The following is a 17,076-nucleotide window of genomic DNA, read 5'->3' as shown; positions in this document are numbered from 1 at the left end:
AATAAAATGTTCAATGAATTAGACCATAAACGATGTACGAAGAAACCCCTTTGCTGCCTCCGGAATATAGAGTGCTAAAAATAATTATTTTCAGGATTATAACCTTTTTAAATTCCCCACATTTTGACTGCAAAATCAAAGACATCTCCACTACATTATTACTTAAACAAATGCAACTTCTATTTGCATTATAGCATGTTTTGAAAAGTTTTAGGTTTATGTATGCAAATTATGAATGATCTAAATACATATGCACTTTTTTACACAAGGATCATAATGCAAAATGCAGTAAAATGAACACCCAGTGTGTATTTAATTTTTTTCCCTTCTCACTTGTCTGATAGAAGATGTCTGATGGAAGCAAAAGATCCCAAACATCTATCGTGAAAATGAACTATTTTTACTTGTTTTGTCTTTAATGTCTTGGGTTTCGAGGCTGAAAGGAAGGAGCTTTTGGAGGATGTACAGCTAAAAAAAATAGTGTTTTTTGGTTTTGTATGTTTAGCTCAGGTGAAAGATATTCGGTACAGTACATCTTTCCACGAGAACGTCAGACTAAAAGTGTACATTTCCAAAATGTCGCTGTTCAGTTGTGAGTCATCTAAGATGCGCATGATCTCATTTTGAAAAATTCACTCAATTCTGTAGGACTGTGAATCAAAAGAATATGCTGTAACTTGTATATGTTTTATTTTGGGGGAAATGTGTGAACACTTTTTTCCACAGAACATCTTATTGAGCGACTTCTTTGTACCTCACCTCTTTGTGCGTCACCTGCTATTGCTGTGTGCAGACTCATAAAACTCGAATCTTGGGCGCTTGGATATTCATATCAGATCTTGTGGTTTAAAGAGGCATTTGGTGTGATCAGCTTGTAACCAGGTGCAGACACAACCTGCAAAACGCACAAACCACAGCCCTACCTGCCAGGTAGCAACGTGATCGTCATGAAATCAAATTTCTTCGGCTGCTCCCCGCCTGTGTCTTGGGGCTGAAAGCCGGGCTGTTTTATACAGTGGAAGGCACAGGCGCACAGAGATACCACACCATCCTTTACCTCCTTTGATGTTAGCGGGGCACCTGAGGGGGAGAATATGGAGAATGTGTTGATTACAAAATCCAGTATTCAGTACACACATTGATCCTGGATGCAGCGTACAGCGGGAGGCTCGGCGTGGCAGTTTGATAGTTTGTGGTAAAAGTGCTGGCAGGCGCAGAGCTCTGCTCCTGCTGCCAAGTCTGTGGTTTCATATTGTGGTTATCAGCAGCAGATGTGAATCAAACTATAAGCTATAAGCTTTTCTTGATCAATGTAGCCAAAAGTATCAACTTTACTTGGAGTGATTTGGAGTATTGTGTATCAGTTGGTGAACGCTTTTATACAAAGTGCCTTAAAACAGCCATGGGTGGTGGTTCAGCCCCCCTCTCCGTGAAGCTCTGTCATTACCAGAGGTGTTTCTTTCAAGTGCCATCTTTAATAAAGGCTTAGCTGCAACCTGCTAGTGTTCATTTAACTCCACGAGAGCCACAACTAGCACTATACCACTGTTTATTCAACAGAGCCGGATAAGGTTTGAAATCTTTTAAGGCAACATTCAGTTACAGGGTAGATAGTGAAGGTCTCTGCATACAATACAGTCTTATGGCAATGTGTGAAATAGTTGTATGTAAGTCAGTGTGCTTAGGTCGGACGAGTGGAGGTGTGATAAACAAGCCCATTATTGGCCGGGGAAGTTTTTTTTTTGGTACTTTTTTCATTTGCAGTTTGGGTTAGTGAATATGTCGTGACTCAAAATAGATACTCCTCAGATGTCGACATGTCCCAGTTTCTAGATTACTGAGGATGATGAGTCTTACATCATCTGCAAGAGACACAGAATGCGTCACAGGCAGAAAAGAAAGCTCTGAAAGAAAAACAACACTTTTAAGATGGTGGTGAGTGGCATCATGAATAAAAATCAACTGTTGCCTTTAGACCCAGTTCAACAAGAGCCCAAAATTTGTAACAGAAGTTAAAACAAAGTTCTTTTTGTCATTTTAAAGTGCTGTTAACCTGTTCGTAAAACAACCCGTTTGTAAATTAGATGTGTGCAGATATATTTTCTACATTAAGAAAGAGAGATGAAAGCAGCTCATTTTGCACTGCATGCCTATAGGGTAACACTGCTCCTGCAGAGAAATTTGCAACATTTAAAAAGCAATCAATGAAGAAGCAGGGCAACCTATGCACTATTGGGCAATGCTATAGCATTACCTCAGTTTCCACAGAACAAGGCAGCAGGTGGCTGCATGAGCGACACATGAGCAGTGACTATCAGCTCATCTGTCTCAGGCAGATACTGAGAAACTGACTGTTAACCGGCTTACGCTACATTTCCTTGGACGCCATGAATGAGAGATAATGATCGCAGCATCTGCTGTATGTACAGAGTGCCACACACTAACAGCACATCACTCTCTCTTTCTCACATGCATACATGCACGCATAAAGTCACACTGAGAATGAGTCACTGTGCCCTTGCAGCGCTCTGACCACAGTTGAGCCCTGACATTTTCTCATGCCTCCAAGTGTATTTACCAAAGTTCAGACAGGAAAGACGCATCTCTCACTTTTCCTATCTTGCCACCCACTTGTTAGCAGTGATGCTGATCAAAACAAAATTAAGCAAACAAATGGAGGGATTTTTATCTTAAGCTGGTTGACAAACTGCTCATTTCCACTTTGCTCTTCCACATTAAAGTGATTGTGTAATTGTTTCCCAATACTTCCATATGATAGGTCACATATTTTCACTCATTAAGAGCAATGAAAAACTGATACAACTCTCAACAATGAGAAGTTAACACCATTGTTTGATGAAACACACTCTCATTGTTCCTTTGTTCAGACATGACATCAGTGTGACATGACATGTGTTTGTCCCAGAACAAGTTGTGACTGCTTATTTATACTTACTTATACTTCTATTTGTACTTGATAAATTAATTTATCACGAGAATAACATAGTTTACTCTCTCAGTCAATGGAGTGAAGCATGTATGGTTTATTCAGCTTTAAAGTCAATACAAAAGCTGTAATTTCAATGTATTTCTTTCATTAGTTGTCTCAGTGACGGCAGGTAGATGTTGCCACACTAATTTATGAGTCCTGATCTATGCAAGTATTGTCTTGAAATGAAAACCTCTCTTGCTTTGCATCAGTTGTTTTCATTTTGATACTTTTGGATTGGATCTATTCACTGAATGAATGATTTTATCCTCCCATTCGAACCTCACCGTCCCGTTTGGTTCCTCCAAGTACGAAGCAGTGGAAACTCTGAGCCATTAAATGGTCTACAGAAACCTTTTTTACTCGTGCTGAAGGTTGCATCTGATCCCACAGAGATGAAGGTAAAAAGGTTACAGCTCTTGGATTGTTTGAACATGAGCAAAGTGATTTATGCCCTTGTATTAACCAAACCCTGGGTTATGGACTTCCACTCTGGGCTGGAAAAAGCAGCAGCATGCAGTGAAGTAACCGACTCATGAGAGAGGGTTTGGGAAGGATGAAGGGAAGAGGAAGAGTAGTTTGGACTCTGTGTGAACCACTGAATTAAAAGTAAAAAGAAAGATGACAGACTGCCTTATTTATCCATATGTTGCAAATTATGCCATCTGTTTACAGTTTATTTTATTTACTTTGGTGATGCTCGGCCCGGGTTGATTAACATTTTCTTCAGTGTTTGTTGTCTTCTGGAGTGGGCTTTGACTGGCACTCGGGGACGGCTGTTTGAAGTGAGCACAGCGCTGGCTTTGAAGCTTGGGGGATGAAAGCAGAGCATCCAGATATGACTCGAGGATAATCTAGAAATGAATTTTTGGCTGCCTCTGAAGGCGACCGACAGGCGACAAACATGTTCCCAGTTGTTGATTAAATGTTACTTGGGACTCAGTGATGCAAGAACGCAGAACAGAGAAGGGAACTCCTAAACACACACCAGGAAATGAGTTAAATATGTTTGTTTAATGACAACAAGCTGTGGACTCTGGTGAATGAGTAAAGAAGGGACAATCTCTTCTCATCCATCCTCAGACAGCTCCCTTTATTTATGAGCCACCCTGTTTGCAATTGGGACTCAAATTAATGCTATTAATCATGGTTTCCCATCAGTATCTCTTGGACAGATTAAATTCATCAAAACATTTTAGAATGACGTTGCAATAAAAAAAGAAAAAAAGAAGGATACGCCAGTGGGAATTATTTGATGAATTATCTAAGACATCTCTTGTCTGGTTTTAGTAATCTGATCAATCCGTCTGCTGCAGCTTGTCTCATCTGAAAGTTTATGAAGTCGGTCAGTTATTGGCAGATGAAATGCTCTAATCCGTACCTGATATTTAAACTGCTCAAAAAATAGATTGATGAACACAGCTTCAATATAATATCCTCCTGGCAAGTGATAAGATGTTTTTGGCTCCCTAACTTAATCTGGTGGAGTAAATATTTTGCATATTAATCCTGTATAATTAAGAGTAACATAACTGCAGACTTTTCATGTGAGAAGGAGATTTTTCCTCTACTTGTGTTTAACTAATCAAATCCCTCAAACTAGAAATATATAGGTAAAGCCAAAGGGTAAGTGAGGGAAACCTTTGAATGCCTATTCTGATAAATGTACAGTACTCAGAGTGTATGTATCCGGTGAAGTTGTAATAAAAAAAATGACAAGGCAAAAGCTGAGTCAATTTATTGGAAAAAATAAAGAAACAAATAGGAACACATATTTCCCACAAATGTGTCAAAAAGGAGATGTTTTGACAGTAAAAAAAAAAGAAACGATTTGGCAAATGATTTGAATGAACAAATTGCTTTTAAGATAAAGAACGACAAAAGTTTAAAATGTTGCGGAAACTTCTCACAAAGCTTATTGAGTGAGACAGTGAGACAGAGGTCATTTCTCTGAAATACTCAGATGTGATCGAAAACGCCGAATTAAAGTTTTACATAACTGTTACCAACAGGGACATCCACTGGCTGAATGTTTAACTGCAGGCGGCAGCTCAGCAGCTGGTCGACGGTTTCTACTGTTAAAGGGCAGAGAAGTTACTGTGGTGGCTGTTTACACCTACAATTGTGAAAGGGGAAAGAGCAAAAACCAGCCACAGACAGATCGATAGTGTGGCTAAAGTGTTTGGCTGATGGTAATTCCCTGATCGACTGATAAAATCACCTTCACTTGCTTTCATATAAGGGGAATTCAGGGTTCTCTCTTTTATAAGGCTGGGAAAGTTTTATCTGACAGTTGTTCTGTTTTTCTTCCTTTTATTTGATTTAACAAAAAAAATAAAAAAAATCTTGAATAAATACCTACAGAAAGTTGTGAACATTCAAATTGTTCATAGCAGGAGGCGTATCGTTGTGAGGTCTCTGCTGCCAGCTGTACCTGTTACAAAGGAAGCACCTCAGGGTTTTGGCAGAGTTCCATTGACTCAACCACACGGCTGCGTTTCTGTGAAATTCTGCACACAAAATTAAAAGTGCAAAGCTGTTCGCAGCTCTGCTTTGCACAATCAGAGGGGGATGAGGCAACTTCACTTTCCTTGGTGAAAAATTTGAATTGCACATCTCTTAACTAATGTGCAAGTTGCAACTGCATTAAGGTGAATAGCACTGGTAATGGCATCGAGTTCATTGTGCTTTCTATGGCTGGAATCATCCCCCCTTCAGACTGACGTTGGCTCAGTCTGCAGCCATTTTAGAAAAATAAGTTTGATACTTTTAACTGATTAACTGTTTTAGTTCACCTCATAGTTTCCCAACTAAACTAGCTGATACTTTTATTATTGTCTGTGCTTTTCCCTGTATCACTGTAGTTTTTACTGCCGTCCATTTGATCTGCAGTTTGATGCAGTTTTTATAAACATATTTGGATGCATTATGTGCTGGCTTCTTATGATTTTCCTCTCATTTTAAAGTTTTTAAACTGATTCTCACTCCTATTATTACAAAGCTTATCCGATTACAATTGTGTACTAAATGTACTATAGAAATAAAATCAATAAATACATCTTTGCATGGAGCACGTAGACAGTGCAAGAACCTGCAAGTTCTGTGTACTTGTACAGATAGTCAGATTATCTGAAATAATTCATGAATCAACACAACCAAACGACCGCAATCCCATCAGGTTGACATAATAATGATAATTATTATCAATGTTATTATCAATATCATTATTGCGGTTTTATACATTTTACTAAAACATAAGGAAATATGATAATTTTTTTGCAAAATATAACTATTTTGCATAAAAAATATACTGTATATTCTATTCTATTCTATTTTAAAAATAGGTTAGATAAAATGGGGTTGACTAATAATTGAAGATGCTTTTTAACAGTCGCAGTTGGTCTTATAACAGCTGACGTCATCCATGAGCCACTCAAGGTCTCATCTATATCGTCCCGGGACAGTTTGCGTTTTACACACGAGGGAGTGTGATATGTGGTTAAGGTGAATAAATCTAATCCCCTCGTCAGCTGCTAAGGGCGATGCTGTGGGAGTTGCGCCTGCGTTGAGGTAATACGCTGCTGAATACCAGATGAAGATGCTCACTCTTTGCTATTTCCGTTTCGTGTCATTCCTCCATTAAACCGTAGTCCGTCGAGGGGGAGAACCCAAGTTTTTTATGGTACTGGGATTGCAGTGTCCTAACATTCAAAATGCATGTGCCGTCTAAACCTTTTGGACAAAAAATAATATGTTCAATGTCACAATAAGCTACATAATATAGAAAGAGAACATATTTTCCCTTACAACGATTCCCTTACAAAGTCCATAAACTGTCGACATGTTCACGCTGTTAATCATGATCCCTTTCCTTACCGATGCCACTTCGACTGCAATGTTGGAATTTGGAGTGAACTATCTTACTCTTTGACGGAATGTTGCATCTTTGATAATGACAAGCTGCTGCTTGCGTAACTTATGTCGTATGTGACGCCGCCCCACCTCCCTCCTATCTCCTCCCTTTGTGCAGTTGACAAGCTCCTTCTCGGCTAGGACTGAAACACATAGAGGTACGTTTTGTGTCTTTTCCTGAAATACAACACAGCTAAGTGTGTCTTTGCCTCATAGCTCTCTCACAGTCGTCTGTGGGTGAATGGTCATCCTGGAGTCTAGAGCTACTCCTCTGTCCAACCATTATAACTGGAGTAGGTTATAAGACGGCGTGCAGCAGAGATGCTAGGCCTGCTGTTTTTATAAGCCATCTGCTGCTAGCTTGTTGGGTAATGTCTTACGGTGCGGTCATTTGAATGGAAAAGTGGTAGGCAGTTGTGCATGTTGCTTGTAATTAAGAAGTTTGGCACCCATAGGGCGTTACTCTCTTGACACATTATGGCCGTCCAGGTTTGCAAGCCGCAACAATCTGCTCATCAGAGATACCCTTGCCCGCTGACCACCACCTTGATAGCGAGCTAATGCTAATTTGTTAGCAAGGGAGGACACAAGGATGCTGCGTTCCTCTTTGTCTGAGGCAATTTGTCAGTGTAGTGGCGTTTACAGGCACAGTAGACTTTTCAAATAAGCTATATTCCTCTTTTCACAGCTGTTTTTTTGCTCTCCCTCTCCCACGGATGAAGACTAAAAGTAAAATGGCACTGAAGGGCAGTCAGTAATCTAGATGTGAAGACAAGTGCAATATTTCACGAATGGTTCTCGCCATGCGATTATTATTTCAAAGTAATTTTGTGTATATGAATATTTACCCTCTTGAACCGAGAGTCGTTTAGGTTTTTACGGGACCCAGAACGAGTTGTTCGGGAGTTCTGTTAAGCTAAAACACACACGGGTCTGACCCAGCCCGACGTCCTCTACGCCCTGTGACATTTCTGCGTGTAGCCATGTGTGGGGGCCATGGAGCCACTCACAGTTTAAGCACTGCATACGGGGCTGAGTGGCCTATTAAGCAAAGCACTTGCTTGGGGTGATATGGACTACAGATACAGGATATTTGTCAGTTTAGTGAGAGTGCTTCGCCTTCAGTACAGTCAAGGTGGAACTGCTTTAGAGAGCTGTCTGAAGCTGTCTATCCTGAATTTCTTTGTTGAGCATGTATCCAGTCCCGTTCCCTGCCTATTAGATCATACTTCAAAAAAGTTGAGAAAGAAAAGCAGGAAAACTTATTTGATATTGTTGTGACTTGCACCAAAGCACCAGTATCTAAGCTGATTTGAACAGAGTTGTACATACTAGGACACTAGATCAATCTGATAAGTTGTTCGGTGATATTTTCAGAGATGTTGGAGATTTACTGATGCGAATACCAAGTGAAGAGGGAGAAAACACTTTTTAGGGGGGCTGTAAAAGTGACACCCGACTGCAGGTTTCATCTCTTAAAAAAAATGAGTTTCATTTTAAAATCTATAATCTGGTGGGTAAACCTTCTAACTTCATATTATTAGTGATGGATTATTCAAATATGGATGGATTATTCTGTCCATCACACGTTCTTTACTGATTAGTCATTTTCATAGGGTCCCTTATAGTTATTGGGATTTAAGAAATGTTCACATAGAGGTTGTGTATACGGAGGTTGCTATTCATCTGGTAACTGTTGAAATTCATGTCCTATCTACTATCAATATTAGCAGGCATGCTATCAACACCGGTGCCCAACTCCTGTACCGTGGTAACTGTTGTGCTGTTTAAAATGAAACCTGCTCTAATGATGAAACATGTTGCACAAGTGGGTGTTCATGAGCCAGGAAGACAAAGAGTTGCTCACATGCACGAGAGCAACCACTCGGAGGGTTAGCAAAGAGTCTGTTTGTGCTTCACCCCGTGGCCCCTTTTGTCCTTTCTGAACTCGACCACCTCCACTTTCTGATAAGTTTTGATTTAGGAAATGTGCTGCTTTGCCTACATGGCCATTGTTTTCTCCAATATGTGAAATGGTTAAAAGGAGAGTAGCCTCCTTGTAAAGCCTAAAACATTTATGTGTCGTGGGGACAAATCCTATTTTGATTAATTGAAAGTCAAATGCTCGAAATGAACTGCTGGCAGTGTTAAATGGAGGTCAGATGGGCCTTGTAACAGCCATGTGTGCCGTCAGTTCTGCTGCTCCACTTCGCTTTGGTTGCTTTAAGTTCTCATTTTCCTTTTTTTTGCTTTTCAGATAATGGCTGTACCTCCGACCTATGTTGACCTTGGGAAGTCTTCCAGGGATGTTTTTACAAAAGGATACGGTAAGTACAAAGTAGCTAATAATTGAGTCTGCTCACACAGCAGCATGATTTAGAGAAAAAGAGTTTGACTCAAAATGAAACCCGGGAATGACGTGTTGCCCATCTGTCGGCTGTTTAATATTGGAGGAATTTGCATCTCTCTAGCGATCTGATTTATATGTACCATTAAGCATTCATAACGGTGACTTTAAGTTGTTACTAACGGATTGACCCAGTAATCTATGTGATCTGGCCCATATTGGAGGACGATCTCAATGGCTACAAAAAACTTCAATCATTCAAAAAGAACATTCAAAACTGATGCAGTGACAGACCAAAGAAAAAAGACAGCATATTTATTTTAAGAAAAAAACCTTTCCTGACCAACACTCATGGCCATGTGCGTGTAGAATACACGAGCTGAATCAGAACTATAGCTTTAAGTTCTGTGATTTCACAGCCTGTCTTGGGTTTGCAAAGCACATTTGATCCAGCCTTTGAGATTTTAAGTGAAAACTGAGCTACTATACTCCTTATGCGTAGATGATTCAAACCTCAGGAGAGTGTTTCAGTGCAGGTGGAGGAGAGACGTGCAGTTGTTCTAATTCTTTTGGATATGTCAGAGATATTGAGTGTGAGGCCGAGGTGTTCATCTGAAACAAAAACAGTTAGTTGCTGCTAAAGTTTTATTCCGGTTGGTAGCTTTGATTTGATGTACATGCAAAGTGTTTCCCTGGCTGTGTTGGTATCCCTTTTTTCCTCTCTAACATGACTGCTGTACTTCTCACCCTTCCATCGTTCTGACTTAAAGATAAAAGCACACCGTTGTTTTATCGCAGGGTCTACATTAGATCAACCCACTCTGACGCTGATGAATGGATATTTCACAGATACTTATCAGTGATTTCATTCAATAAGTTTTGACATTTCAAAGGGGACTCTGAATGTGTACTTATTAAAAAATGCTGCCTGGTTTGCACTTTGTGTGCTTTGCATTAAAAGGTTATTTTTGTAAATAAGATGAACCGCTTTACTTATTAATTGTTCGCATTGCCATTCATACACTGTTGAATTTTGTCTGTTTCAGGCTTCGGGCTCATCAAGCTGGACTTGAAGACAAAGTCTGAGAACGGACTTGTAAGTTGTCACCAGTCATTATCAGATTATCGGAGCTGCCAGACTCCAGGAGTCCTATCATAGCTTAAGAAAGTCTTGGCTGTCTGTGAAGTGTCCTGATCCTCAGAAAGCTGCCTGGATGCTTTAGCCTTTGATAAATTAAAATAAGACAAGACAAAATAAAATAAAATAAAATAAAATAATCCAATATACTCTTGACGTGGTTTGATGCACATTGAGGACATTGGGTCAAGTACATGTTCCAGGTTGGCATCAGCACTGAATATGTGACTAAACCTGAAAAATCAGCCTGCATGCTTCTAAACTCCTTAATTTATTTTAGTTTATTTCTAGGCAGTTACTTCCTTTTTTACAGTTAGGTTTAATCTGAAGAGTTCTTGGCTAATTGATATTTCTATATGACCATGACTGATTCTATCGCCTGCAGGAGTTCACCAGCACAGGCTCTGCCAACACTGAAACCAGCAAGGTTGCTGGATCGTTGGAAACTAAATACAAGTGGGCGGAGCACGGATTGACCTTCACAGAGAAATGGAACACTGACAACACCCTTGGGACTGAGATCACCCTTGAAGACCAGGTGAAGTGATGTGAAGAAATAAACTGATAGTGGGCTTACATTCTTGGGGTGCTGTTTGCCATCTGAAGGGAGTTTAAGGCTGACTTGTGCAGACATTTGATATACAATCCTGTAGTGCTTCCAAACAATGTTATTATTTTTCTTTTTCACTGTGGTCTGTGTTGTAATGTGGTCTGCTGCTGTTTCCACAGCTGGCTAAGGGTCTGAAGCTCACATTTGATTCGTCCTTCTCTCCAAACACTGGGTAAGGACAGCTGATTGAGATTCTTTCACTGTGACAAAGTCTGACCATGATAGTTTGGAGCACTTGTTAATAACAAACTCCATTTCTTCTAGTTTTGTGCCGCAGGAACTAGATGTTTCTTACAATGGCGTGACATTAATTCTGTCTTTTCTGTTTTTTTTCCCTCCTAACATCCTGCCAGCAAAAAAGGTGGAAAGATCAAGACGGGCTACAAGTGTGACCACATAAACCTCGGCTGCGATGTCAACTATGACATCAATGGTACGGCCATTCATGGCGCAGCAGTGGTGGGCTACGAGGGCTGGCTCGCCGGCTACCAGATGACCTTTGAGGCTGGGAGGAACAAGATCACTCAAAGCAACTTTGCAGTTGGATTCATGACTGATGAGTTCCAGCTCCATACAAATGTGTAAGATGACAAGAAGCAGCACATGAGAGGAATAAGCTAATGTGTTCTTCCATTTCGCTGCATATAGATCCTTTAAAAACACCAATAAGGCTTCTCTTCAACTACACATGAGCTATTTCACTGTTGAGCCTTTGAATTGATGCATTGTAAAAAAAACATTTTTTGGAGATTCAGATTCATCATAGAAGGGAGGATGAGGAGAATGTGAGCAAATGATTAAAACAGCTGGGGTGTATCTATGACAGGCAGTGTTAAAACATGAATAAAAGCATGTTGCACCATACAACCTTTATTATACACCAGGCATGTTATGCTATGCATAAAATATCCTGATATTAGGTTTTTGTTTCTGTCTTGTGGTGTTCTTGCAATTTGAGCTTTTCAGCTAAGCCGACAAGTGCCATTCAGCTATTTATAGGTGATGAGATTTACTGTAGTAGTGAGATGGTGTGGTTGGCAGGCCCAGTGAAAAGGCAGATCTGGGCAGCGTCAGACAGTGAAGGGTGAGGGAGGGACAGACGGGCCACAGTGTTAGTCTAGTTCCTGTTGTGCCCCCTGGAATAGCCTGTCTGTTCCAGTCTGCAGCTGAAGTGGTTATGCGAGGTCAGACAAAGGGTAATGTTGGCGTTACATCAGTGATGGCGCATCTCGTTTGGGTGCACTGTCACTGACGTGAGATTAACAGACACGCAAGAATCCATTAGACATTCCAATTATTCCTTTAAAACAAAAGCAACTCCCCTTTTCAATACCTGGAAGACAATATTGTGTTCCAGTTACATCAAATATATTGTATTTTTTTCTGTGTTTCCTCAGAAATGATGGCACTGAGTTTGGTGGTTCCATCTACCAGAAGGTAAATGACAAACTGGAGACAGCCGTCAACCTGGCCTGGACTGCCGGGAACAGCAACACCCGCTTTGGCATCGCTGCCAAATATCAGATTGATCCTGATGCATCTTTCTCTGTGAGTAGCCAGTTTCAGGGTGTTAAAAAGTCTTAATACGTCTAAAATCCAATAATTTGAAATGAAGGCCATAAAATGTCTAAAATGATCTTAAAATTTCATAAAATATTCTAAATACAATTTTTATTGCTTTTAATTAATGCTTTTAAGACCCCGGGGGAACCCTATGTTTAAAAAAAAAATAAAAATTAATTAAAAAAAATCCTATACTTTGCAAGTGATTCCGGGCCTCCGAGTTTCTTTCATGCCTTTTGTACTTTTTTGCCAGTATGGTTTCACAATGGTTGTGAAATTGTATTCATTATGGTCTTAAAAACATCTTAAATTTGAAACCTGCAGAGACTCTGAGTTTGTTTTTAGGTTAGGAGCAGTAAAGTTTACCCCTGAGTAATGACAGTCTACATGGTTACACAAAACTAGACAATACAGAATTACCGTTAGCCTGACCCAAACCAGGCATTTTAAATGCATTTAAATATGTCAGTCCAAGCAAAATTGTGTGAAATCAAAGCTCAGAAAGCTGGAATAACATCCAAAATAAAGTGGTTGGGGATTGGTATGTGCAGCCAAACTCAACCTGGCTTAGTTGCTCTGCACACATTCCAGAATTCTCTCTAAAAAATGTATATATCTTGATTCCCCTTCTTTGTATGCATGTTGTGACATGGGATTATTCCAATTAAATGTCCACATCAAACTCAGACCATAGCTCCCTTATTACTTTCTGGAGGAAAGATAGAAAGTTGCACCTGCTGCCCTTTCATAACCCTTTCACAGTACTTTGCGCCACCAGTTGTTATGTCATCTGTCACAGTCTCTGCTGACTGCACTGACCAACTTGGCAAAATGGCTGTACATCCAAATACGTCAGTATAACATTTAAATTAGACTAGGACAATCTAATTCAAGTCAAAATGGCGAACATCAGTCTCTGTGCGCCTGTCTGTCACAGACAGGCCTGAGCTAATTTAGTCCCTTCTATCACATTAGTCCTTAAATCCCACTTGTAGCAGATTAGTGTGAATGGTTGCAGGAGTACCTAGTTGGATTCATATTTATTTAGACATCGGCACAGGTTTAGTTATTTTAAGCTGTTAGGCTGAATAGTTCTTAGTGTTTACTCACATTTCACAGCTTTACAGCATCAGACATACATGCAGTCAAAACTAAACTGGTGCAACGATGGTGGTCCAATTAAACAGCTATTGTGTATGTAACTGTTCTGAGTTTGTAGGTTTCATTTAAAACTCTTTTGCTCTGTGGTTCCCTCACAGGCCAAGGTGAACAACTCCAGCCTCGTGGGTCTTGGCTATACTCAGACACTGAAGCCAGGTGAGTGTGGTCTGAATGTAACTTAAGAATCGTGTGCTCAGAGGACTCTGAACGCTTTATAAAACGTTGCTTAAAAAAAATGAATGAGGATAGTTTAGTTAATAAGATCCTATTCCTAGAAAATCTTTAGTCAGTCAGGAAAAAAATAATGCAGTAAGCCTTTTAATTTCAAATGTAATTACATAAATGTAAAATTATGTATAAATGTCTGTTTTGTAGGCATCAAGCTGACACTTTCTGCTCTCCTTGATGGCAAGAACATCAACGCTGGTGGCCACAAGCTCGGTCTTGGTCTTGAGTTCCAGGCATAGAAGGAAGAGGCCGACGCCCTTCCAGTCCTACCAGCACACCCATTCCCTCACCAAAAAAATAAAGAATCTAAAACCTCTGTTGATTACCCCACCCCTCACAAACCCCACTTTCCCCTTGACATGTTACAGGTGGAAACAAGACGGCGTAAAGGTCAAATCATTCTTGCAACGATGTCCCATTTTTTTTAAAGGACCACTTAAGGGAAAATAATATTTTAAAGTCCGAGAGCCCAGTTTAGAACAAAACTGCAATCAGTGAATTGGAAGTTTGATGCTAAATTATGTGGCTTGCAAGGGAAAAGTAGCTTGATTGAATTCATGTTGGCCTAGCTTTTTCTTTTCAATACACAATGCTTTAATTTGTGTCTCTACATACCAACGTGGTTAAAAGGGAAAGTCTAAACCAGATCAGCCCAAGATGCAGGAAGGGCTGGACACCGTTACCATACAGTTGTGTAGTTACTCCACCAGATGGTGCTGTTGCCTAGCTGTAGTATACACTCCTCACTCAGAAGGTGTAGTGGTGAAACAAGTTTTATTCAAACACTTCTGCACTGAGCTCTTGTCTGTCTTGACATATTATTCCATGGGAAGGGTTAGTTGTCCCAGATGTAAGCAGCTGTCAGTAGCTCTCAGAGACACTACAACCCGATGTGTACATTCTGTGTTTTTGTCTCACTTGTCTTTTGTGTCTGTGCATTTGATGTGACTCATGTTTTTTGTTACATATAGCAAAGAAAGAATATTATTTTATTGAGGGTCTTGCATAGTTTAATCCACTTGAGAAGTCTTACGATGGCAAACGCATGTAATTCCGCCTGGGTTGAGAAAAAAAGAACAACAGGAAGTCTAACGCACATAACCGAACATCTGTCGATAAAAGTTTGTGCTCTTTGGAAGGAGGAGCAAAAGAATAAAAACAGTTCAGGAGATGGTTGTCTTCCACAACTGGTTATGGAAATCATGCTTATTTTACTTGACAGTTCTGTCATTGCCTGAACTAAATAAAGAACATCTTGAACCATTTGAGTTCATTCTTGTGTCCTTTTAAAATCTTTTTTATTTATTTTTTTTATTACAGATGATGGTCTTTGTTTAGTAAGCAGTCAAAATCCCACTTTTTCTTGATGACTGACAAAGAACAAATGTATTACTTTAGTCACATCGAAACCCGTCCCTTCAAATCTGTTACATTCACCCTTCTCTCACTTCCCAGAGGACATGTTTGGTTTTAGTTGAGATGAATATTTCATGACCCAACTGTCCACTGAAACCTCATATGGTCGAGCCCCTGAAAACACTCAAAGCATGAAATGATACCCACAGCAGAGACGTAAACTTTCAGCCTTAATTGACTGACTTTGCTCCTATGCAGGGGAAATTAAATCCCTTATTTACAAAGGCTTTCAGACTTCATTCAGAACCATGCAGAAGACCCTGAGGCAGCAACTTGAAATCTCCTTAGGTAAGTCTCAAGAACATGCAGTGTGTTCTTCTGTTTTCCAGCAGTTTATCTCACTCTTTCTACAGATGTGCTGTAGATCCAATGCCAAACTTTTGCTGGGCCCCTCAGAGTCAGTCGCCAACTTGTTCAGAAACCCACAGCCTGCTACTGCCACTGCCATGCTTTCACCAGGCCTGGACTTTTTGGTCCAGACTGGCCCACCACAATCCACGCACAGATACTGTGCCAACTCGGTCCGTTGATGTACTGTACATATAATCACACAAGCCTGTAATAACACTGCTATACTGAATAATATCCCTTGATATTCTGCAGCATTGAATCAAATAAATGACTGCACAGTATGTTGCTCACTTGCTCTTGAGAAGGATGCTGGAGAAGGATTCAGTGGACTTGGCAAATGCCATGCAAACGAAGCAAAACAGTGCGTGGTGTCCCTGACTTTATGAAAGTGGGGTTACTTGTTGATTGTTGAGGGTGATGGTTAAGAAAAGCAACGACAATAAACCATAAACACCGACAGAAAAAAAATAGGTAAAGCATATTTGAACAAACTGGACAGTGGGCTTGAAGACAGTGTATTGATACTGAAAACACTTTAACTCTGATGACCTGATATGTAACTATAAAAATTGTGAAAAAGCAGATCTGCATGCTCAAACCACACTACCATAAAATAGCGGTTAATTAATCAGGATAGTATATCATTTTCCAACACTTTAGAACTAGATTTACACCACACATTATGTCAAGTAAAGTAAAGTTCACAAAACGTTTGTGAACATTTAGTGTGAGTGTTTATCCACAGCATGTTAGCTGGCACACACACCTGCTATCATCACCGCCAATCTCCTCCTCCCCCTCCTGTACCACCATGGCAGCGGGAGCCTCGCTTTCACTGTCCGACGACATCAGCTGAGAGGGACCCGCCGGGCCGGTCCCGGCAGCCAAAGCCCCGGACCGGGGCCACGCCACCGCCGCCGCCGGCCCGGCGCTGGCAGCAGCAAACATGTTTAATATATTTCTGCTCTTAGCAGCATCAGTTGCGAGAGCTTTTTCTTTTCATTAAAGGTGATTGGACGAGGTGGGGGGTCTGGAAAATGCGTGGGCGGGTCTACTGGGCCCCTCACAGAGCCACTGGGCCCTAAGGTCAGCAACTGCCGGCCCGTTACTGACCGGCCCACCGGGAAAACTCCCGGTACTCCCTATGGCCAATCCACCCCTGGCTTTCACTGCAGTGATGCTTTTTGCTAGGTCGTGGACGGTGCCTGCTGGTTGCTAGACATCACACTTGGAGCCCTGTCAAGAGAGTTAAATGTTTGTTTCATTACTACATTTTTCCTCTCAGAGTCCTTAAGTTTCACAGGTTAAGCAGTCTCAAAAGGGACTTGGTCAGGCTGAGCCACCACATAGGCCTGACTGAT

The 17,076-nt window shown here is 40.6% G+C and overlaps 2 protein-coding genes across 2 annotated transcripts in view; both read left to right on the top strand.

Moving 5' to 3' along the window:
- Window positions 1-17,076, top strand: part of cdkn2aipnl (CDKN2A interacting protein N-terminal like) — a 519,432-nt gene that overhangs the window by 123,551 nt on the left and 378,805 nt on the right. The window lies entirely within an intron of this gene.
- On the top strand, window positions 6,981-15,211 carry vdac1 (voltage-dependent anion channel 1). Its single transcript, XM_072374393.1, has 9 exons — window positions 6,981-7,059; window positions 9,159-9,228; window positions 10,295-10,344; window positions 10,772-10,924; window positions 11,116-11,168; window positions 11,350-11,577; window positions 12,394-12,544; window positions 13,819-13,876; window positions 14,096-15,211. Exons 2-9 carry the CDS (start codon window positions 9,162-9,164, stop codon window positions 14,185-14,187), a joined length of 852 nt encoding a protein of 283 aa, XP_072230494.1. The 5' UTR covers window positions 6,981-7,059; window positions 9,159-9,161; the 3' UTR covers window positions 14,188-15,211.

This window comes from Leuresthes tenuis, unplaced genomic scaffold, assembly GCF_036924035.1.
Source record: "Leuresthes tenuis unplaced genomic scaffold, fLeuTen1.0.hap1 SCAF_21, whole genome shotgun sequence".
NCBI classification, from domain to species: Eukaryota; Metazoa; Chordata; class Actinopteri; order Atheriniformes; family Atherinopsidae; genus Leuresthes; species Leuresthes tenuis.
The sequence above is the reverse complement of the archived record's forward strand: the minus strand, read 5'-3'. Positions and strand labels throughout refer to the sequence as shown.

Coding starts and splice junctions, on each gene's coding strand:
- vdac1 (XM_072374393.1), top strand. CDS start 9,162: ATGGCTGTACCTCCGACCTATGTTGACCTTGGGAAGTCTTCCAGGGAT. Junction 10,925..11,115: donor AGATCACCCTTGAAGACCAG/GTGAAGTGATGT, acceptor CTGTTTCCACAG/CTGGCTAAGGGTCTGAAGCT. Junction 12,545..13,818: donor ATCCTGATGCATCTTTCTCT/GTGAGTAGCCAG, acceptor GTTCCCTCACAG/GCCAAGGTGAACAACTCCAG.